This window comes from Lampris incognitus, chromosome 17, assembly GCF_029633865.1.
Source record: "Lampris incognitus isolate fLamInc1 chromosome 17, fLamInc1.hap2, whole genome shotgun sequence".
Taxonomy (NCBI): domain Eukaryota; kingdom Metazoa; phylum Chordata; class Actinopteri; order Lampriformes; family Lampridae; genus Lampris; species Lampris incognitus.
The window spans coordinates 20,135,011-20,160,062 of record NC_079227.1 but is presented as its reverse complement, the minus strand read 5'-3'; the positions used below and the strand labels follow the sequence as shown (position 1 = coordinate 20,160,062).

The 25,052-nt window shown below is 43.8% G+C and overlaps 1 protein-coding gene across 1 annotated transcript; it reads right to left on the bottom strand.

Moving 5' to 3' along the window:
• Positions 1-201: 201 nt before the first annotated feature.
• On the bottom strand, positions 202-24,466 carry dusp3a (dual specificity phosphatase 3a). The gene is made up of 3 exons (XM_056296560.1): positions 23,989-24,466; positions 14,084-14,316; positions 202-4,805 (listed from the first exon to the last, which is right to left on the bottom strand). The coding sequence occupies exons 1-3, from the start codon at positions 24,165-24,167 to the stop codon at positions 4,576-4,578; spliced, it is 642 nt and encodes a 213-aa protein (XP_056152535.1). The 5' UTR covers positions 24,168-24,466; the 3' UTR covers positions 202-4,575.
• Positions 24,467-25,052: the final 586 nt, after the last annotated feature.

Here is a 25,052-nt window from a genome sequence, read left to right as displayed (position 1 = left end):
TTCAAAGGTGTGTGGATGTGGATTAAGCGTGATAGGAGATGCACTGTAGTTGCATTTGTTTTCTAAAGTGTTGCTCTATTGTTTGGGAAATGCTGCAGAGCTACAATGGAGGAGCTGCCGCGTTTCACCATCAGGTTGTGACTCAGTCGATAATGCCACAACCTCCCTATTAACCATTTGTTTTTGCCTACTGAGGTACCATGTGGTACCAGTTTGCCACATGGGGCAATACAATGAGTGCCAGAAAGTTAAGTTAATCACAGAAAGCTGTTTGCAAGCCAATTTAACAGATTTTATGCGACTAATGACTTACCTGACATTGTCTGCATTGTCATGAACACCTCCTATGGGGAAAAAAACACCTGGTTTCATTTTAACAAATACTTTGCAACACCGGTTTCAAACCAGGTTTGACGACCATTGTAGGAGAATCATCGACAAACGACATAACAAAAACATGACTGCTGGTGAAATAGTAAAATGTGGTTATAGTTACACTCCCATGGTTGACACCTGTCAGGTTTCCCCAAAAATGAGGAAAAAGATCATCCTCTATAATAAGTACAGCAACATTATCAGCCACAGCAGACATTTAAGTCCCTGGAACAGGACGAATCTGAACCAACATTAACCAAACAACATTTGGAAGAAAATAAAATTAAGAGGAATGTCTCATTTTGTCATTTTTACACGTAACTTTTGGGTCTGATATCAGACAATACTGTATTTATATAGTAGCGGGTTATGACAGTAGAAAGGCAGCAATTCACAATAGCCTTAGTGCACATTACATACTCAGAATATATATTTATAACAAAATACATTAATGGCAGATTATGTTTAACATTCTCAACAATACATCACATACTGTGCCATGAGCATGACCCACAATAGGACACTGGTACCATGTTCAACAAAGAAAACTGACAGAATTAGTACTGATATTACATATTAGTGTTTCACACATGGCGGGGGGGGGGGGGGCTTTGTGGCGCCAACCACAAAATATAAATTTCAGTATTGCTGAAGATATTTAGGATGCCGTAACTAATCAACATTATAAATATTAAAAGGCAGTTAAATAAATAAATACATATGTACATAGATAAACCGCTTGTGCAAACTATTGGAGCTATCAAACAGCAGGTGGCAGTGTTCATCTGTTACTCAATGCATAAATTGGTGTTGGATAAGACTGTCATACAGAAGCAGCCATTGTCTGGAACCTTACAACCTTATAATGCTTGATCTGCAGCACAGCATCTGCATGGTGATCGTTTTAAAACTGCGTTTCCGATTTCACAATCAGTTTCCGGTAAATGCAGATCAGATGCCTCCTCCACGGCTACGACTGTCTGAACTGGCTTCGTCTGTTTTTGTTTTTGTTTTTTTTGGAGGAGGGGGGGCATTTTTCTCCCCAATTGTATCCAGCCAATTACCCCTCTATTCGGAGCCGTCCCGGTCGCTGCTCCACCCCCTCTGCCGATCCGGGGAGGGCTGCAGACTACCACATGGCTCCTCCGATACATGTGCAGTCGCTTCGTCTGTTTTTGGCGCCAGTCGAGGGAGGAACTACTTTGAGCTTAGCACAAGCGAAAACCATCCATAATGTGTCAACAGCAACAGCAATAAGGTTGTTGTAGCCAGTAAAAATGGCTTTTCATCAAACCGAACACTGAAGTGAACTGAGCAGAGAGCGAGGTTGTTGCTCTGTGTGTATTCATGCGGAAACTGGAACGAGAAAAGTCTGTCTGTGTAACAGCAAAGCCAGTCATAAACTTTTGTAAACGGCTTTTACACAATAGGTCACTTGGCACAGACAGTCACGCTGCATTTGTATGACTGCACAGAGGTTGTTATAGCCTTCTCTCTCCCCCTCCGTACCTTAACTGTGTCCTTAGTGTTATCTATAATTCTGTTAAGCAGGAATGTATATTTGTTGCAGATACCGTGCATGGATACACCTTTTTCATTGGCTCTATAAAAGTTACGTTAGAGGAATGCTACTGTTGTGCGGCGTAGTGTGGTGTTTGGTTTGTGATGAGGTGGTGTGCACAGGTTATCATGTGATACTCTTAGGAAACCAAAAACACAGTTACAAAAAAAAGGTCTCAAATAAATCACAACTGAACCAGAAAATCAGTGCATTCCACTCCATAAGCCCAGACGCTGATGTCAGCAGTTCACGTGCAAAAACTCGAGTCCTTTATGAACACACAGTAAGCAGTAACTGAAGGGCAATATTGATGGAAGAAAGAAAGAAAAACAAGCAAACAAAAAAAAAGAGTACAAATAAATGTGAAACAAGTGTATTTAACACAAAAACAGCAGGCGATGGACTGACTTGAGAATAACCATGAGGGTGATTACAAGCACACAATGTCCCGGCTCCTAATTCATATCCCAGTTTATGAAATCAGATGTTGGCATGCCTTGGCATCCCGGCTAACACAGTCATATTCCTGCTATCGTATTGGGACTTTTCATAATTAGGATATGATCATATCCAGGCTACTGCAGATGAGAAGAAGAAGCGTTCAAATGGACCTCTTAGCATATTAATGTACATGAACACACAGCATAAGAGACAGGTGAACGTCAGTCATCCCATGAGGTCATATACAAATATAATATGGCTGATATATACGGACCAAGACGTGTACTAACGACACCTACATATTATAGACACATTGCTCATACATTCATATATGTCAACACTTAAATATGTATATATACTCGGATATATTCATATGTATATAGATATATCAAAGGAGGAATAAATAGTGTGGTTAATGAGACAGATGAGTGAGTTAAAGTGGGGTTTTTTTCTCCTTTCAGTAGAAAATGAGACTGAATATCCCTATCTAACACGCTCTTGGCTATATATTTATGAGCGCTGTGTAATTTGATATCTAGACATAATGGGTGAGCTCGTTGTTGTGTACAGTGTGCAACCTTTAAGTGATGCTGGTGGTCATCCAGCTATAATGATCTCATTTTCTCTCTCCCTCTCCTGCTTTTTCACAAGCTTTCTCTTATACTCTTTCCATCTATCCATTTTCACATGCCTTGTTACAGGGTGAATGGTTACATTAGCCAAATAATCCGGCCTACAGCTGGATACTTGGGACTTGAACCTTCAAGGGGTCTAAAGTGAACTTGTATGAGGTGTAAATACACTGTTCATGCTCTCCTTAGTATGGTCTATAGTATTATGCCCAATAACATTTATGAAGTTGCCACATAATTATTGTAAGTGAACTAATATCTGTATGTGACAACCACAGTCCTATGGTGTACTATGGGAAACACAACATTGTTATATTCAAATGTGATTACATTTTATTGGGCTGATGTGGTATTGACATATATTGCAATGCACTAGTACAGAAAAACAAAAAGGCTGTGTGATTTGATGCGGTGGTTGCATAAAGCCAAGCATTGTATACCAATCTTGTACACACACTTGGGACTGACGCAAGTGACACGTTGTGTATGGGCCTCATACAAATCGTGAGCGTTTTGTTTAAACATCGGTACTGGATACTGGCTACGTGGCTGTGTGATGGAATTGGCAGTGGACAAGTCTGATGTACGTGACAAGCGTGCCTTTCTTTGTATAGAAAATGGATGGTACCCCTCCCTAGTAATGCATTCAACTGCTAAGATTAGGTGAGGGTCACGAGTGGCAATGGCAATGCTTCATATCAACAACTTGTACTCGGCTGCAGCAGGCATGCACAAGTTGCAGCTTGTTTGTGCATACAATATCTGCCCCTGCAGCCGGAAGATATAGGATGAAGGATACTTACGATGTAAGTAGACTTTCTGTGTGATTCCATCTTTTCTGTTTTCATGGAATGTTTGTGTCCTTGCCGTATGTATAAAGTGAATCAAGGATTTCAATAAATATTACTTAAAACAGAATATCTGTGTTATTCTAATATCTGTGTTAGGGTGCAGTTCTGCTGGCGATGACAATACTGTTTCAATATAACAATCCCAGCAGTATGAAACTATGGAATGATTGTGCTATCATCTACTGTTTTGTAACACTCGTTTAGGACTCACACGCCCAAAAGTGGAGCATGGGAATTCAACTTGCCAACCTCTGGGAATTGAGGGAATGTTTTATAAGTAGTTCAAGACTCAAATGAGAAGGATGATAATTTGGACCATTTGGGTCACTAGCAGTGGGATGTCTATGTCTGTGTCGAGTGGAGTTAGAAAAGGGGGCGGGGCACAGAAATCACGCTCCCATGTACACTTTAACAGCAAAAGTGAGAGATTGGAATTAAGGGTATGTATCTATTGTACATGAGCAGAGTGTATGCATGCACGTACATGAGTTAATGTGTGCACGAGAAAGAAATTATAAATTTTTTATACAACAACTGTGTATGTGTTCCAGTACACCTCTGTTTGTACTGGCTTATCAGATGGGGGGGGGGGAACACTGTGCTGGTTTGGTGGGCATGGGGCCAGCCTCAAAGGAGCAGCTGAAACTTGTGAAAGGCATGACGGGAGGAGAAAGGGTATAGGGTCTCTTATTCTCTCTCTTTGTCTCTTCTGTATTTATTTGGTCTTTAGTTTGCCCACCTCCCCATTCAGCTTTCCTTCCTTTGCTAGCTTCTCACTGAGCTGACACAGCTGGCGGAGGAAGCCGTCATTGGGACCGATCTCCCTCTTATGCCTCACAGTGGCCACCGCAACCCGGGCGTCCATTCTGTGGCGCAGCATGAGGTAAGCAACAACCATGGTGGGCGAACGACTGTAACCTTCTCTGCAGTGTACATACACCTTCCCTGTGGGGACACAGACACAGAATGATGATGATATCAACGATATGATTGAGTACAACAATGGTTCTAAACATGTATGCACACAAGAGTACAAAACAAAACAAGGCTGACCATTTCTGGCATATGTCTAGTACAAGTCTTTTAACTCTTTCGAGAGGAATTCACATATTCCTTCTGGACGTGATGCTGTTTTGCACAATGAATTGTCAAGCATGTTATTTTTAAATTTGCTGCACTTTTTTGGCTTCATAGAATAGTTTGTGCCCCCCCCTCCCTAATTTTTCTCCCCAATTGTACTTGGCCAATTACCCCCCTCTTCCGAGCTGTCCCGGTCACTGCTGCACCCCCTCTGCCGATCCGGGGAGGGCTGCAGACTACCACATGCCTCCTCCGATACATGTGGTGTCAGTCGCCAGCCGCTTCTTTTCACCTGACAGTGAGGAGTTTCGCCAGGGGGACGTAGCACGTGGGAGGATCACGCTATTCCCCTCAGTTCCCCCTCCCCCCTGAACAGGCGCTCCAACCGACCAGAGGAGGCGCTAGTGCAGCGACCAGGACACATACCCACATCCGGCTTCCCACCCGCAGACACGGACAATTGTGTCTGTAGGGACGCCCGCCCAAGCCGAAAGTAACACGGGAATTCGAACCAGGGACCCTCGTGTTGGTAGGCAACGGAATAGACCGCTACGCTACCCGGACGCCCGGGAATAGTTACTTTGATGATTGTTTGAAACAAAAATATATCCAATGTGATATGTAAGTTTTTGTTTGTTTGTTTGTTTTAGGTGAAGCCCTGTTTCACCTGTTGTCTGAGGAAACTTCCTCCGGTCTTGACAAACAAATCTGTACCACATATAAAACAGTGCTTGGCCAGTCTCAGAAAACTTTCCGCTAATTTAAGTCTAAATGCCAAAATGCTAAAATGATCTTGAAAATAGATAGTTAGCTGTCTGCGGTAATAGGAATAACATAGCACTTCTGTACTACATCATTACTTTTTGGTCTCAGACTGCAGCTGCACAACAAAAAGGCAAGAAAAGCAAGAAAGAGAGAAGGAAAGAAAGAAGGTGGAGTTAAAGAACATCTGCTGTGACCAAACTTGCCTAGCGAAGCATCTCCTCAGCCAGGGGATGCAAACACAAGAAGTGACCTCTGCAGCAAACTAGGCAAAGTCAATTATGCACACTGCACCTTAGCCATGCCCTGCTCAAATCCCCACAACCTATGGTTTATGAGTGTATGCAAGGATATGTGTGTGTGTGTGTGTGTGTATGCATGCACGAGTGTGAAACAAGAGAAGTAAAACTGCGTGTGAGAGATGCTGTAGCAGTAAATGTGAACTATATATAAATGTAAACTATATGTTCACATGTCATCGGTATATATTATATTGCATGCATTTTTTTTTTGGCTTTTCCATATCTGGGTGTCTCTTAGTGCCTGTAAGTGTGTCTGTGTGCATCCATGGGATTGTATGTTCATGTGTGCATTCTCTCACACCCCATATAACCAATGCGGATATTCATTATCGGCTAGCCCACGCTCCTGGAGGAATTAACCTTGACAAATTTCACAGAGTACCAATGCTCGGGTCAGATTCTGCAGTGCTTGAAACCCAACACCACTCTGCCCCCCCCACAACTCCCCCCAGCTCCAACACCTCCCCTCACCTTCCCTCTCCTAGCCGCCATGATCCTCTGTTCTTTACTCTCTCTCCTCTCTTACTTTTACTGCTCTCTCTTGTCTCTGCTATCATCTGCCCTCACAATCTGTCTGTCCTGTCCCTCCATCCTCTCCTCTGTCCCTTTTCCCTGTTCCCTACTCTCCTTGTCCTTTATATTTTCCTCCTCCTTTCTAATCCACACAGAGAAGAGCTCTGCCATTGAAATGACTTCTCAGATAGATAGTCAACATGCCTGCTACTGATTAATGCAAACTCTCATCTGTCCTCTTCTTAGATATTCAGAGTCTGTATCCGATCCCTTCTGCCATTCACCCATCTAGCCTGATCGCTCTTTTACAGATTTATTTCAGGATAGGTAAATACTCTTATTCTAAGCCATACCCAGTCAGATTTATTTCAGGATAGGTAGATACTCTTATTCTTAGCCATACTCAGTCTTCCTACTGGCATAAATAATGTTGCGTTCAGTCTGTTGTATTTATTTATGCAAAAGCATCCCAAAAATAAATTCTTTGCACACAAGCCTACTTGCAAACAGAAAAACTTGATTTTCTCACTTAATCATAGACTCACATGCATTTGCTTGTTCGCTCCAGAATGGCTCATGTCTACTTTCCCTTTCTTATTCAGCGATTCTTGTGTTTACTAATACAGTCGCTACCTCACTAACTCTATCGGATCTCAGTGCTTCCTCAAATGCATCTCGGGTGCATTCAACCCTGTATTTAGTGTTCTCCATGTGTGATCGGATCATCCAGGATGTATTTTAATGACAGGGCCCGTTTCAGTTACTTGTTTACACACTCGTTCTCTCATTTGCTCTCCATTGTATTCACCCTGGCACATGAGCTGTGCACATTCTCATTTCCATTATCACTCATTCACCCCCCCCCCTTTTTTTCTCCCCAATTGTATCTGGCCAATTACTCCACTCTTCCAAGCCGTCCCAGTCACTGCTCCATCCCCTCTGCCGATCCGGGGAAGGCTGCAGACTACCGTATGCCTCCTCCTATACATGTGGAGTCACCAGCCGCTTCTTTTCACCTGACAGTGAGGAGTTTCACCAGGGAGACGTATCATGTGGGAGGATCACGCTATTCCCCCCAGTCCCCCCCCCCTCCTGACCGACGAGAGGAGGCACTAGTGCAGCGACCAGGACACATACCCACATCCGGCTGCCCACCCGCAGACACGGCAGATTGTGTCTGCAGGGACGCCCAACCGACTCATTCACTTAAACTTAGAAAACTGCTTTCTTACTTGCACTGTCTATGGAGCTGACTCTACAATATTTAGGAATATAAAATGTTAAAAGAGGTTTAGCTTGTGATTTTCTTCAGTTCTGTGAAATTTATAAAAAGTAAAAAAAAAAAAGAAGAAGAAATAAACAATACAACTGAAAAAACAGCCGGGCACAGAAGCAAGATGCTCATCATCCAGAATTCAGTGTAGGCAGTTTAGTAGTGTAGTAAAATTTTATGTAGCAGAATTCACATAATTTGGACACAGAAACTGTGTCTGATAGCTTAATTTTAATATATTTCATATGTATTTCGATTTCATATTAACTTTGAATATTTTCATGTACTCTATTTGCTTCTTAATACCAATAAAATGACAAGAAAAAACATCCCAGGTGGGCATCTGGGTGGCGTGGCGGTCTATTTCGTTTCCTACCAACACGGGGATCGGCAGCTCAAATCCCTGTGTTGCCTCCGGCTTGGTGGGGCGTCCCTACAGACGCAGTTGGCTGTGTCTGGGTGGGAAGCTGGATGTGGGCATGTGTCGTGGTCGCTGCACTAGCGCCTCTTCTGGTCGGTCGGGGCGATTGTTCAGGGGGGAGGGGGGACTGAGGGGAATAGCGTGATCCTCCCACGTGCTACATACCCCTGGTGAAACTCCTCACTGTCAGGTGAAAAGAAGCAGCTGGCGACTCCACATGTATCGGAGGAAGCATGTGGTAGTCTGCAGCCCTCCCCGGAACGGCGGGGGGGGGACAATGACTGGGATGCCTCGGAAGAGTGGGGTAATTGGCTGGATCCAATTGGGGAGAAAAGACCCCCCCCCCCCCAAAAAAAATCATCCCAGGACAAATCATGCATGGTTGGTACTTTTTAAATAAATCACCCCCTTTATCCACTAAACATTAATCAATTACATGTTTGTAAAGTTTGTATTTGGACTGCATAGCACTTAGTTGCAGTATGAGGTTGTGGGCATAACAGGTTACATAACTAGAGTCAAAGAAAAAATGCAGTGATGCAAAAATGCACCCGCTCATTAAAATCCTGACCCCTGACCTTTGTTAAATGTCATCAATTGTGTCGTAGATATAATAACGTCAGGCTACGAGAAGACAAAATACAAAAGAGAGCACTGGGGCATGAGGTGTTTTATTATAACACTCTTTCCTCTTCCTCCACTCTCTTCTCTCTTCCCTCTCCTCTTCCCACGCTCTCCTTTCAATTGTCCTCCTCTGTCTTCCTTTTATTCTGTTCTCTCAGCTCTTCTCACTCTTTGCTTCTGATCATCCCATTCATTCTCCATTCCCTCCTATCAGTTGCCTTTTCTCCTCTCTCCTCCACCTCTCCTTTCCTCCTCCCTGCTGCTTGTTATTGTGGCCCTTCTGTTCCTGATTTACGGAGGTGTTGGAGCGCCTTTGCTAAATTGCCTGGGAATTAAGATGCCTCATAATTGCTCCGCTGTGTCAAAGCTGACATTAAATCCATGCCATAAAACACAGGGTTCAGGACACCAATTAAATGCATCCCTCGAGTGCGTCAACATACGGAGTAAATTTAAAGAAGCGGCTCCGGGGCTCCGGCTTTGGAAGAGTTGGAGAAAGATTGAGCGGAGCGCGCCGGCAGATTCCTGGAATTGGTCTTTGATGTGTGTCTTTACTTTCTGTGTGAAATCTCAGCAATTACGAATCGCTGAACATTTTGGACAATGTTTGGACCGTGTCGAAACACAGAATCCATCCACTTCTTTGTTTATCTAAAAGCCAAGCTAGGACTTGACCTCCAGTTCACTCCTGCATATTGACTGTTTTTCATAACGAATATCACCATCATACTCCTGTATTATTCAAACACACGTTTTTTTCTTTAATTTTATAGTCCATAGTGGAGACTGATGGATGACATGGTGTGTGTCATCCATGCCTTCGTATCCTCCCGCCTTGATTACTGCAACTCCTTATAGTTGGTCATCACTCAGTCTGATTTATCCTCCAACTAGATCAGAATGCAGCAGCAAGAGTTTTAACAAGGTCAAGAGGGAACACATTACTCCCATTCTTGCCTCCTGTGCTGGCTGCTTGCCTGTTAGTGACAGGATTGTTTTAAAATCCTGATGTTTGTCTGCAAAGTGTTAAATGGTCTCACCCCCTCTTACATTACACATCATTACACAACTCCTGTCCCCATATCACAGTCTGTGAGAGAGCTGAGATTACCTGACCAAAGACTTCTGTCTGTCCCAAGATCCAGGACTAAGTGTTTTGGGGACAGTACCTTCACTATTTACTACTACTTTCGGCTGCTCCCGTTAGGGGTCGCCACCCCGGATCATCCGTTTCCATTTCTTCCTGTCTTCTGCATCTTCCTCTGTCACACCAGCCACCTACATGTCCTCTCTCACCACATCCATAAACCTCCTCTTTGGCCTTCCTCTTTTCCTCTTCCCTGGCAGCTCCATATTCAGCATCCTTCTCCCAATATACCCAGCATCTCTCCTCCACACATGTCCAAGCCATCTCAATCTTGCCTCTCTTGCTTTGTCTCTAACCCGTCCAACTTGAGCTGTCCCTCTAATATAATCGTTCCTAATCCTGTCCTTCTTCGTCACTCCCAATGAAAATCTTAGCATCTTCAACTCTCGCTGCCCCAAAACTATGGCGTTCTCTTCCTCCCACCATCTGGTTCTGTTGAGAGTTTCAAGAGTCATCTTAAAACACATTTTCATTCATTAGCTTTTAACTGTTTTTAACTCAGTCAGCTCAGGTATTTCTCCTGAAGTCTCTGTAGGCTGGGGGCGTCCGGGTAGGGGGGCGTCCGTGTGGCATGGTGGTCTATGCCGTTGCCTACCAACATGGGGCTCGCCGGTTCAAATCCTCATGTTACCTCCGGCTTGGTCGGGTGTCCCTACAGACACAATTGACCGTGTCTGCAGGTGGGAAGCCGGATGTAGGTATGTGTCCTGGTCTCTGCACTAGCGCCTCCTCTTGTTGGTCGGAGCGCCTATTCAGTGAGGAGGGTGAACTGGGGGAAATAGCGTGATCCTCCCACACGTTATGTCCCCCGGGCAAAACTCACTGCTAGGTGAAAAGAGGCGGCTGGCGACTCCACATGTATCCGAGGAGGCATGTGGTAGTCTGCAGCCCTCCCCAGAATGGCAGGGGCGGTGGAGCAGAGACCGAGTCGGCTCAGAAGAGTGGGGTACCGTAGTTGGCCAAGTACAATTGGGGAGAGAGAAGTTATTATTATTATTATAATTATTATTATTACTATCATCACTGTCATTTTTCTTCTCGTGTTTGTTTGTTTCTTTTGTTTTTGTTTGCCTATGTGTGTGCTGCAAAGCACTTTGGATCACCTATGTGGTGTGTAAAGTGCTATATAATTAAAGTTGAGTTGAGAGTTGAGTGCGGTCTTCATTATGATGCTGGTGATGCATCGCAGGCTAAGACAGAATAATGGCTGAGAGTGCAAAGGAAAAAGTCTCACCGGTGACGATTACAATGTTAATTATAAAGCAGAATCTTTAATGTTTCACAACAGCATATGTTTTTAGATGCTCTCACAAACATTTTTTGAAGAGTCACCACCCTCTTCTCCACCGAATCTATGCAGATGGTACAGCTAAATGCTACCTGGTGAGCGAGTGAGTGGGTTTGAAGCCAGGCTTGTGAGTAGCTTCGCATCTGAAAAGCCACTGGAAGAAATAAGACCTTTGACAAGCACGGTTGGTGCATCGCTTCTGTGGTGTTCAGTTTAGGGTTAAGGAGATAACACAGGCAAACGTTTTCCTGTTTCCCCTCCTGTAAGCAGACTGAACGGTGTCACGGTGGAGGATTGGGATTTTGGCACAACAGGTGTATCACTTGTGGAACGTGTCGGCAGTGTTTGACGTCCGGGGACACGATCAGATAACGGAATGTGGGGCAGAGCTCAGGAGTGTGTCAGATTTAGCCCAAGACACCCAGCGCTCCTGTATTCAAGATTACCTCCTCCCTGTTTTCAATGTGATACGATTCACCAGAGCAAAGCATTGTTGAGGCCGCATCATTAAATCATGTCTTATATCTGGTGCCCTAAAGGAATCCTACAGTTCTCTTTTTACACTGTTCTTTTCGCCCTTTTAAGACAAGCAATAAGAGGAGCTCATTTACATGTCTCAGCTGGTGGAAACAAACTATTTTGAAAGGACGGGGAACTAATGTGAGACAGACACCTTTCCCTACCTTTGAGGGGGTTCTCAACTCTTGTTTAGTCTAGATTAGAAGAAACAGAATAGAATAGAACGGGACAGATCCATCCATCCATCAATTATCCAAACCGCTTATCCTGCTCAGGGTCGCGGGGATGCTGGAGCCTATCCCAGCAGCCATTGGGCGGCAGGCGGGGAGTTGCCAGTCCATCACAGGGCGCACACACACACACACTTTCACCACATTCACACCTAGGGACAATTTAGTACGGCCGATTCACCTGACCTACATGTCTTTGGACTGTGGGAGGAAACCAGAGCACCTGGAGGAAACCCACACAGACACGGGGAGAACATGCAAACTCCACACAGAGGATGACCTGGGACGACCCCCAAGGTTGGACTCTGGGGCTCGAACCCAGGACCTTCCTGCTGTGAGGCGCCCGCACTAACCACTGCGCCACCGTGCCGCCCCCAAGTGTTAGCTTTTACAAGCAAATTCTATCCAATGGACATAGATAGAAAATAAATGAATAAAAATAAATAGAAGAGAGATAGGCTGAACTTTTTTTTCTGGCAATATAAAAAAAACCAGATAAGCACATAAAAGCACCACGGTTCACATCATCACATCAATGGCACTATACTGAATGGGATTTAGGGCTGCAACAACGAATCGATGAAATTGATAAATTCGATTATGAAAATAGTTGGCAACGAATTTCATAATTGATTCATTGGGTCTATGTTGGTGCACGCTATGTCGTGGAGCTGGCTACGTCACTTCAAGAAAAACAAAAACATTTGAAACATGGTGGAGGCGGCGAAAACGGTTTGACCAAAATCATCTGCGGAAGCACTCCACATTTAATTCGAAGTGTGTTAGCTGCAAACTATGTAAAACGGATCTGGCGTGGCACGGGAGCGCCACGGTAATGAGAGAACATCTGAAACGAAAACACATTGGAGCCATGGATGAAGGGGACACAAGTTACTACATAATCTTAATTCATTATATGAGTTTCGACCCATGGTATGCATTGCATTTTGAAGTGGGGACTCGTTGGTCTCACAGCACATAGTTCTTCTCCTTTATCTACAGAATAGCCAGTGTTTGCTCACGATCCAGCTTGAATGGTCTAATAAAGTCAAGTTTCCAAGAACAGCCTTCGCCAGGAGCATATGGACATGCTAACATTTTTGCATTGCAATGCAAAGTTCCTGTAGAAAGGGAGAGTGTGTGTGTATGTGTGTGTGTGTGTGAGTGTTGCTGATGTTAAAGCTATTTGATGTAGCAAAGCCTGTTCACACTCAGTTTGTGTTTTACGTTTTTCATTTTTTTTTCTTATTTCTTTTTTTACATTTTTTATTTATTTCTAGTTTGTCCTCTTATCCCACCCAATTAACCCAATGGCATATGGCCGGAACTCTTGTCGAATGACTCCCCTGGCTCACGTTTCCACAGGAAGGAGATAGTCGTAACACCAGCTTCCTTCAAACTCGTGTCGGCTGTTCTCGCCATTTTCCATGCTGAAGCCTCGCATGGATTGCATTACCCTCAGGCCGTGAAGGAGACGTAGGGAGAATGCTTTCGGTTGCTTGGCTGCAGGTGCCCGGGTGAGCCAGAGGGGTCGCTGGAGAACGACGAGTCCCCAAACACTACACCGATCTACACCCACTATCCCTCTGGTAAGGGTGGCCTAATGAATGCCTTACCCCGTGGACACTCTGGCCGTGACCGGTTACGGCGAGTCTGGGATACGAACCTCCCAGCCACAGGATGAGCGGATTGGAAGAACGGCGGTTTATTCCACTCGGCCATCAGAGCGGCCTCTTATTTTTTTATTATTTATTACTATTGTAATAGCTCAGGTCCATTCAAGCAATGTAAAAATTACCTGTTTTGTGCACTTTATTAAAAAACAAGCATATCTTTTGCATGTGTTGTATAGCACACATTTAGGTTTGCTATTTGTGTTAATGCTGTCAATTCCAAATAACATTTTGTTTTTTGAATAAAATGATGGAAACTTTTTTTTGTTTTGTTTTTATCTGATTCATTGATTAATCGAAGAAACAATCGACAGATTAATCGATTATCAAAATAATTGTTAGTTGCAGCCCTAATGGGATTCACAAACGGGTAAATAAAATAAGGGTTCACCTTTTCCATTATTGTGCGCCAGGGCCTTGTCGATGAAATCAGCACCCTCCTCGAAGTAGGCACTGAGGTTGAACTGCTCGGTGTCGTTGGCCGGGATGCCGTGGTACGTGATGCCCGTGCCAGAGTAAAACTCTGCGTTGGTGTTGACGTGCATGAAGGAGTTTCCCTCCGCAGCGTTGAGGATGTGCGTCACTCCGAGCTTCTGCAGGCGCATTACATTCTGGGCCACGAACCTAGGAAGGGCAGGGGGAGCAGGGCGGAGAGAGATGACACACAGCGTTAGGGCGTAAATATAACATCATCCATCATCTAATGATAAATTGGTCATCTCAACAGGCGGCTATTACATCTTCACTAGAGGGAGCTAAGATTTCCCACTAAGATTTACAGGTGCACTTAAATCTACTGCGCCCTGCTTAAACATATAACTGTCTTGCAGCCTTGTCTATGAGCAAAACTAAAACGGGAATGAAGCCAACCAGTTGAGGATGGACAGTAAAGAAGCAGAGTAGAATAGGTCGGAGGCTGTCCCCCCCATTTTTTCTCCCCAATTGTATCCGGCCAATTACCCTACTCTTTCGAGCCATCCCGGTCGCTCTTCAACCCCCTCTGCCGATCCGGGGAGGGCTGCAGACTACCACGCCTCCTCCGATACATGTGGAGTCGCCAGCCGCTTCTTTTCACCTGACAGTAAGGAGTTTCACCAGTGGGGAGGGCGTAGCGCGTGAGAGGATCACATTATTCACCCCAGTTCCCCCTCCCCCCGGAACAGGTGCCCTGACTGACCAGAGGAGGGGCTAGTGGCTAGTACAGCAACCAGGACACATACCCACATCCGGCTTCCCACCCATAGACACGGCCAATTGTGTCTGCAGGGACGCCCAACCAACCTGGAGGTAACACGGGGATTCAAACCTGCAAGCCCCATGTTGGTAAGCAATGGAATAGACCGCCACGCCACCCAGACGCCCAGAGGCAGAGTTGAGGGAAAATATAATTAATCAAATATCAATAATATAGGGAAAAGAATAAGGATTGATTGCTGCATTCTTTGGCAAAAAAACACAAAAGCCAAAAGATATCCAAAACTTGTGAAACAGAAAAACAACATGCCGTGCTGAAAACCTCCTTTGTAAAGCATAACACAAACCACAGCTTTTTTGACTGAGTTGATTCTTTCCAGTAAAAACATACCTTTCACTGTTTGCCTCATGATCTTCTTTTGTTAAAATGTCCTTCTCATATTTTGAATTCATAATTACGCCTCACTGATTTGGACTTTTCTATCTATTGTGATGTTTTTTATGTATATAATCTCTTTAATGTGATAAATCATTTAATATTAAATTCCGGTTTTTTGCTGTTATCTTGACCAGGACTTCATGAAAGAAGAGAAATTTTACCTTCCTGGCTAAATAACAGATAAATGATGTAGAATAACTCAAATGTGTTCCCTTTGTTTTACTTACAATTAAACCCAAAGGATGTAAGTGTGATGTTACGGAATGTCAGTATTGACTGACAACTATAAAGGTGTTTCCTGTGGCTGCATAGCCAAATATCTACTTGTGTTATTGCAAATACAGAAAGAACCCTAATTGTTCTGGAGAAAGTTTACATTTTCTTTAATATTTGGAGCTTTTGACCTGGCAAAGCCAATTATTCTGTCTAAAATAAGACCTGCTGGTCATGGTGGAGTGGTTTCATGGTTTGCATGGCTCAGAGCCAGCATCTCCACTTCCTTTAGCTTCTGGCCAGACGTGGCCAGAGCCAGCCAACGGTATCGACAACATCAGTAATAAAGAATTTAAAGCCACAATACTGAAGATTTAACATGCGTACAAATGTTATTTTTGACACTCTATTGCCGATGTATTTAAGACAATATCTAAACCAAGAATTTCCAATTTATAAACACTTTTGTAGTTTCTTATCTTAGTGGATACTGTCAGGTATGACTTCTTTATGTCTTCAGTGTGAGTATTTTATGTCTTCAACAGAACAGCCAAACACGGAAGAATGAGGCAGGTAGTGATAAATTGTAAGAAAAAGCAAAGTTGGTGTGGTTAACAAGCAGATATGGTAAACTAAGCTTGTAGAAGACCTTTAGCAACACATAGTAATTTATTATTTTTTTATTTTCTGCACAGTATCTTAGCTGTTCCTAAGACCACACTCTTAGGCCTCTGGTAGAGGACCCAAGCTTGAGGAAGACACACACCACCTGGAAAAAGAAAAAAAAGAGGTGAGCATGAGATTTTATATATATAAGCTTAGCACAAAAAGTAAGGAAATTTGTGTTTGGTAGATTATTTTTTTGTTGTAACAATGCTTCTTGGCAATAAATCTTATATCAGGCACCTGATTGTCAGCACCTGGGGTACCAGAAGCTCAAAACAAGAGTCAGTAGCGACAGCAAAATAAGCTGTTTCGCATTGGCAGAGAAGATTTGGCAAATTTTCATGGGCGCAACCCACATACTCAGCTCTGCTGCTCATCCCACAAATGCATGTTCCTTACAAATGTGGCATCATTTAAAAGGGAAATAAACAGGCTTTCCAACGGTATAAGATTTATTGCCAAGAAGCATTGTTATAACAAAGAAATAATCTACCAAACACAAATTTCCTTACTTTTTGTGCTAAGTATATATAAATCTCCCTCTCACCTTGTGTATATATATATATATATATATATATATATATATATATATATATCACAATGCTATGTCAGCACCGTTTCATTTTGAATGACGCTCTGAGATTTGGACTGTTCACACACCACTGAAATCACGTTTTGATCACATTTTCCCACAGCTGTCAGCATATCAAATAAAAGCAACTATCTTCAGCATTTTAACTTTAAATGAATTGACTTCAAAAAAATTTTCCTTAAATAGTCTTAGAAAGCATTCTGTTTCAAACAAAGAAAAAACTACCACTAATATAGAATTGATGAGACATTCATAATAACAGTGTCCATAATCAATCAATTGAATTATAATAATTAATTTATAAATTCAATTAATTTATAAAAGATTTGTGTGCAGATATTTTCTCAAACTTAGTGTGATGTATCAAATCCTAAAATGATCACTAACACTAAAGATATTCCCTTTATTAAATTCTCGTACATTGTAATAGAAGGGAATCTAGGATGGAGAAGTTTTCTTTTTCAGACATAAGGGCAAGGGGCTTTACACCTCCACATAAATACTCATGGGCATACTGTTTACACTGGCGACTCTGCATTTTTATCACAACATCCATCAAGGTTTCATATTCAGCTGGCATGGCGGGGCTACATTAGGTGACCCTGGGCAGGCCCCTGGGGATTGCTGCAGGTCATCAGGTCTGCACTGCAATGGCTAAAGTCTGCCACCATTTTGATTTTCTTTTTTAATTTTTTTTTTTTACGCCCGTTCAGAAGGACGAGCCAGCCCATCTGTCTCTGTGTCAGCTGCAAGGGCCCATGGCTCCTTCAGAGGTGATGGAGTGACGCAGAGCTCCAAAAGACTCAGATCAGCTATGCAAGAGCTCTCTCTGACTCAGTGTGCCTGCATATGTGTGTGTTTGTGTGTATGACTGAATAGGGCATATATGTATCATGTGTATGACTGAATAAGACTGAATCAGGGCAAAAGTGTCAAATATAAGTGCCTACAACTTGAGGGCAAAAATCAGGATACTTGATTTTTAGGCGTTTGTGTTTTCGAGTCTATGTGAAAGCTCCTCATATAATCCTGCATATACGGGGCGACCCGAGGTTGCCAGAGTGTGTTTGCTGCTTGTGTTCCTTGTACCCATATGCTGATCTGTTGTCTCTGACATGTTGCTGCCTGCCTGTGAGTTTTGAGTTTGTGTGTGTGTGTGTGTGTGTGTGTGTGTGTGTGTGTGTGTGTGTGTGTGTGTGTGTGTGTGTGTGTGTGTGTGTGTGTGTGTGTGTGTGTGTGTGTGTGTGTGTGTGTGTGGACTAGGTAGGCCATAGAACCGAATTGCCCTTTGGGATAAGTAACGTCGTCTGATTCTGAGTCTGAAACCTTTTTGCAGTTACGGATGTGGCTTTGTATATGTCCGCAAACAAATACACACTTCAACATTTACATTACAGCGCGAAGACGTGAGTAAGCACACTGGGTTGAAATGAGTGCACAGCTAATGGCTTCCCCCCTATTCCTCTGGCCTGTCCTAGCCAACTTGTCCTGGTATCCGCAGTCTCAGGACATCCATTATTAAATACGAGCTTCACAAAGAGCCCAAGTGTTTCTCAAACCAAACAAGCACAACTTAAGTCTGAGTGCTAGGCAATGGTTTTACCTTGTTGATCATAACTGATTTGAAACTGGTATTTTGGAGTTCACCTGAGAAAAATAATTCGATATATCTGGCTTGTAAACAGTGTCCTCCGTTAAGGTTGTTAAACTCCTGAGTAATACGCCACCACTTGCTCGTAACTTCAAATCTGGGCATGAAGAACAGGGTATCTGGGTTCACTGGGCTAGTTAATGCAAGCATGCTGGATTTCACAACTTTAAGAGGCAAACTGACATAATTTGTACACTGCCATCCACAATTCGATATCCTACCCCATCCAGTGTCATGTAACGAGAATGTCCTACAAATTGTCCTCCAATTATCCTCCAATGGAATCTATGATTTTAGGTCTCTGTCAGCCAGAACAAGTGTGGTAATGTTAACACTGTGTAAAAGTGGTTCCTACTGTTGGAGGTTTTCTGGCTACAGGCCCTGCTCTGCCCAGTGCTTAGCAGACCACTCAACTGCTCTGTTTGACCGGCTGAATAAATCTTGTCTAATGACTAGGGGTACCCTAAGCAATTGGTACCATGAAAGAGCATAAATACTAAAGCGAGCATATATACAGTGAAAGCAGCCCGGTCAGCGTCGACTTGCATTACCCATTTCATCAATATTCAGTTCTAACTACTTAAGGTGGACGTTTTTGCCGAGACGTTAAGCTTTGAGCTTTGATGGACACTCTGCAAAGGCAAGAATAGTGTGGGTTTTTTTGTGTGTGCTACATTCAATAGACTAGAGCTGGTAGAGGAATAGTATACTAATCTGTTCTTTCTTCATCAAATATCTACACCAGCGACTTGAAATGATAATTTACAACCCTTGTTAGGTTAGGACACAGCTTACTGTCTCTTCATCTAAATAAATAATCGGGGTGTCTGGGTAGCGTAGCAGTCTATTCCCTCGAATCCCTGTGTTGCTTCCAGCTTGGTCAGGCGTCCCTACAGACACAATTGGCCGTGTCTGTGGGTGGGAAGCCGGATGTGGGTATGTGTCCTAGTCGCTGCACTAACACCTCCTCCGGTCAGTCGGGGCGCCTGTTCAGGGGGAAGGGGGTTAGTGGGGAGAATAGTGTGATCCTCCTATACACTACATCCCCCTGGTGAAACTCCTCACTGTCAGGTGAAAAGAATGGGCTGGCAACTCAACATGTATCGGAGGAAGCATGTGGTAGTCTGCAGCCCTCCCCGGATCGGCAAAGGGGGTGGAGCAGTGACCAGGACGGCTCAGAAGAGTGGGGTAATTGGATGGGTACAGTTGAGGAGAACGGGGGGGACAAAACAATAATAACACTTCAAAATGCTTCCATGATCCTGGATCCCAGTTGTTTGTAACTGATTTGGATCCTTTTTTTTTTTAATGTCACAGCTAAGTGCTACACTCCCATAAGCCACAAGGACAGAGCCATGTGAGAGCCATCTCACAGGATGTCCACATTGGGTCTGATTTGGATCTTGACCCACTTAACCCATGACTCCTTCTGGACCCAAAATGAGTCATGGGTTAAGTCCTGTTGGATTCCCACATGACAATAATGACTGTTTTGACTATCGTTTCACGGACAAGACCACATTTTCTTATGAACAATGAACAGAAATGAACCCATGCTCTGCAGTCTACATATGCCATTAGCACATGACATGGACCAACTTATTTGTTTCGAGTGGATGGCAGTCTCATTAAGGCAGCCTGTTGCAAAGTGTATGTTTTAACAGCTTACAGCTGATCATATAGATTATCAGAGCGACTCAGCGGGTCCCACAGGAAAAGATAGTGGACGGAGCACAAACCTTAATCAACAATCAATAATACCTGTCCTTGTTTCCTCCATCCTTGAAAGGTATTCTTTCCTGACCTTGAAAATATCACATGCAACATTTCAATGGGAGCACACACAGCGACGTTATGAAAGTTGAGAATTTTATAAATTAGCATAATAAAAAATTAATTTTACCCATGGACATTTGTGTTGTGAAAAAAAAAAGGTTTACAAATTACAAAAACAATGCACTCAATGCAGATGTTAGAGGTTCTCTGTTGAGCCTATGTGATTAGCGTGGGCTAAGGACAAGGCTGCCAACACTTTGTTTGGAGACTTGGCTGGGCAGAGTGGCATATTCAGATTGATTTTGTTGTAGCACCAAAGTAATGTATTCGCATTCTGTCCTGCTCTGCCCCTTCCAACACTCCCTTGGCAGTAGCTGCAGCCAAGTGATGGATTGGAGCGAGACACTAAGTTTCCCATGGGGGATCCCTAGATTGTTTCCTGTACTGTATATAGATCTATATTAGGGAGATTAAGAGCTGTTCTGTAACAAAAATCATGACATCAGATCTCCGTGAAACATATTTTCGATAAAAAAAAAAAAACCCAAAACAAAACTGTAACTCTCCAGCAAATACATTTCAAACTAGGGGCGGGAATCACAGAGTAACTTACGAAGTGATACTATCACGATATGTTGCCCGCGATAACGATGGTATCACGATACAGTGATTCCACGATACTCAATATATTGCAAGAAAATCATCTACGATACATCACGATATCTGTGTAACTGAAGAGGAAAAAAATACCCCTAAAAAGGCAAAATGCAGGAATTATTCACTGCATTGTGGTGTCAGTTTTACAGAATTTGACAAGTGAGATGAAACAATGTCCAACAAAGTGCATAAAGTCTTAGTTTAGTGCCTCTTTAACACGCACACACACACACACACACACACAGACTGCAAGTTGTCCACGTGTGTCATCATTCCAATGTAAAATAATATTCCCTGGAAATTGGTTTCCTCTTTTTGTTCTCTAAACTTGTGTGTGTGTTACTGTTTAAGTTTGACTGTTATCAATAAAGTTGGAAAAAAATGATCACGGAAAAAATGTTTTGATGAGGGTGTGGGTGTCCGGGTGGCGCGGTGGTTTATTCCATTGCCTACCAACACGGGGATCGCTGGTTCAAATCCCTGCATGTTACCTCCAGCTTGGTCGGGCGTCCCTACAGACACAATTGGCCGTGTCTGCGGGTGGGAAGCTGGATGTGGGTATGTGTCCTGGTCGCTGCACTAGCCCCTCTTCTGGTCGGTCGGGGTGCCTGTTCAGGGGGGAGGGGGAAGTGGGGGGGAATAGTGTGATCCTTCCATGCGCTACGTCCCCCTGGTAAAACTCCTCACTGTCAGGTGAAAAGAAGCGGCTGGCGACTCCACATGTATCAGAGGAAGCATGTGGTAGTCTGCAGCCCTCCCCAGATCGGCAGAGGAGGTGAAGCAGCACCAGGATGGCTCGGAAGAGTGGGGTAAGTGGCCAGATACAATTGGGAAGAAAAAAAAAAGGGGGGGGGTATCAATATTTGGCGCCAGTGTCTCGATAACGTATTGCAAGAGGAAGTATTACAATATATTCCAGTATGGATATTTTGCCCCACCCCTACTTCATACGCCACCAGATCTGGAAATCGCAAGTGGTTTCTGATGCTTTCACCTCCAGAGGTGTGCTTAAGTAACACTGCCAGATTAGACAATTACAGCACGCCTTGTCTTTTTTCAAATATCAAACACACTGTCAACTTACAGTTTTGCAGGTCTATACAATCATGAACGACATAGATGATGTTTCAGTGTTGTGAAATTGCCTAAGCAGATGTTACGCACATATGAACTTTTTTGTTGTTGCCAGAAGTTGTTTGAATAGATTTTTGGCATTGTGAATCACTTCATTGTTTGTTATTGAGGCGTCTCACTCATCTACACTGATCACTCATATGTTCACTTGTATTATTAATAATAATCTACTACTATTATTATTAACATATGATACAATATATAATAATTAATAATCATGTTCATAATTATTGATGATAATACTAATTACATGGCCCACTTTTCACTGTGAAAAGTGGAGCCTGTCTTGAAAGAAAGACTGAATTGTATCCTGCTGATAAATATAGCCCTAAGAACGAAGGCTGAAGTGTGGTCATTTTCTACAGCTGTTTATAGATCATGATACAACACACACTATCGATGGTGGGGGGATCACTTCAGGGCAAGAATGATAATTTTGGTTTCTCATTATGACATACTAAGCTGGCTGTGATGTATCTCATCTTGAGGTCAGGCAGTGACATACAGGTGCTGATTTGTAGCTGTTAGAAACGGTATATCAGAGCACCTAAACACTAGGTAAGCCGCAAGAATCGAGACCTTGGATAAATGCCGGGCTATATTAGTGATGCACATCTCTTGCATTCAAACCTGCCCTCTCGTAAACAACGGATATGGAGTATGGGAAATACCAGGGACTGGCCTTATCGGAATGGCCAGCTGTAAATCCCCTGACAGTCAGTCAGTATGTATGTTCATTACACAGCATATGTCACCCAACCACCACTGATTTACGGGGTAGGCCACACCATGTTAAGTGTGTTTTTGCGAGTGTTTGTGTGCTCAAGTTCAATTATAATATGGAGCCTTTCCCAATATGATAATGGACATTAAAGCGTTAATAGTGAAGCAATGTTGCCTTTCATATAGCAAGTTTTGAATCAACTAAGCGCACCTAAGAATAACACTGGGAGCAGCATTTTTGTTTTTTAATCAAGTGGTTAGTTGCATCTCGTTAACCTTATCATCATTATTGATCTCGCAAGGTTGTGGTGTTTCTGTTCATTCATGATTTTCTTTCATTCAGTCTTTTATTTTTCAATGTTACAACCCTGATTGGAAAAAGAAAATAGGGGCGCGTGCGTGAGCTACGTGCGTCCTTTGTTTTGGCAGCAATCATCAGTATCAGCGTGTTCACAAGAGATCTATCTACGGGGGGGAGATGATCATACACGCAGAATGTAGAGCAGCCTAAGGTATCAAACGAAGAGAATTTTCTATTCTTGGCCCAACAGTAAATCGATAATCAATCCAGTCCTGACTGTAAATTCACATGGGGGGGGGGCTCACTCTTTGGTTTTGTAAGCAATCCAAGATCGTCTTTGTTCTCAGTCACTTACAGGTGATCAGATGAAATTAAATCCTAAATTGCTGTGCCTGGTGACGGACCGTACAGTCTAGAGAGGAACGGTGAGATGGCAGCGATGTCAGCCTACATGAGGGAGGGTTTCACTGAGGACATTGTTGGTCTCTGTATTCTCTTTCACGTCTGAGCACGACGTGTAAACAGAGCGGAATGAACAATTGCGTCAAAAAGGGGGAATAAGTATATTATTATCAATAATAATATTTCTATAAATTTGAACGATTGTGCTCCCTAAACGATATATCCCCGGCTTCCTACCGAGACATTGCTGGGAATCGGTGGATCGTTATTTGCAAGAGCCAAACATCTATTTTCACAGCAAGCTGTCAACTCCTTCACATCAGGAGGACGCAAAATAACAAAGCGTCCACCGATATCTCAGCATAAGACAGCGCCGTCAACCCGTCGCGTCTACATGGGGGGGGGGGGTGCGTATTAGCAAAACAAGGAGGAACTAGGGCTACCTGTCTGTGTGCCGTCTGATGACGGACGTGACAACTGTTTGGAGGGAAATAACACGGAAGGGCACGTCGGCTGGTGGTGTTTCGACAAAACAATACACGACTTACGCGTTACCGACGTACACTCTGGGGAAGACCTCGTTGAAATGCTGCGTCGGTAAACTGTAAAATCCGCTGCCGTTGGACAAAAGCTCGTTCAGTTGTTGCACCGTAACCTCGTCGTCCGAGCGGACGGGGACGTCGGCCGGCGGTTGCTGCTGCTTGGCAGGACTCTGGTGTTTCTTCATGCTTCCAGGGCTTTTTCTCTCTCTCTCTTTCTCTTTCTCTCTCTCTCTCTCTCGCTCTCGCTCTCGCTCTCTCTCTCTCTCTCTCTCTCTCTCTCTCTCTCTCTCTCTCTCTCTCTTTCTTCCCCGGCACAAACAAGTGTCAGGTTACTGCTTGAGCCGAGCCACTTTCTGGTTTTGCGGCATCTTCTCCTCACACACCCGTGCGCGCGCGGTCTGCTGCTGAAACACACGCCGCTCCGTTGGCCAGCGGACACACCCCGGTTCTCCCGCCGGCTGCCAGTCCGTTGCCCCGGTGACAGGAACTGGCGGGGATACGGCGACAGTCGCCGACAAAGGGGAAGGGATGGGAGGAGGAGGAAGAGGAGGAGCGGGGGGGGGGGGTGTTAAGGGACGACCGTCTGACGGGCGAGGCTATGGAAAGACCGCTCAATTAGCCCTTCTCCGAGTCTGTTTACACAAAGCGTACTGTTGCTGAGAGTGGAAGACAAAGGGTTCAACGACAGACCTGACCCCCCCCCCGACAAATTGTGACACTTGACCCCTGTTATGCCGAATTTTGAGTCGCCTGTGGAAAGCGTAACCCTTGCGCTCAATTCAAGTGAACGCAACAACATGTATGTTGTGCAGTGGCTTTTTTCACTGTTTTTTTGGTTGTTTTTTTTTTTGGCTTGTCAACAGCCAAAGCAGGATACTTGGTTCAGTCAACCGGGACAACGCTTGTGGCTCCTCTGCGTCTTCTTAAATGAACAGAACGAAGCTCTGTCAACATGTGGAGCAATATACATTTCGTTTATCCTTCTGCTAGTTGTCATGTAGGTTGAAGGTGTCATGGTGAGCACGTTGTTATGATGGGGCTGCCCTACTGCATGCATGTGCATTGAAACA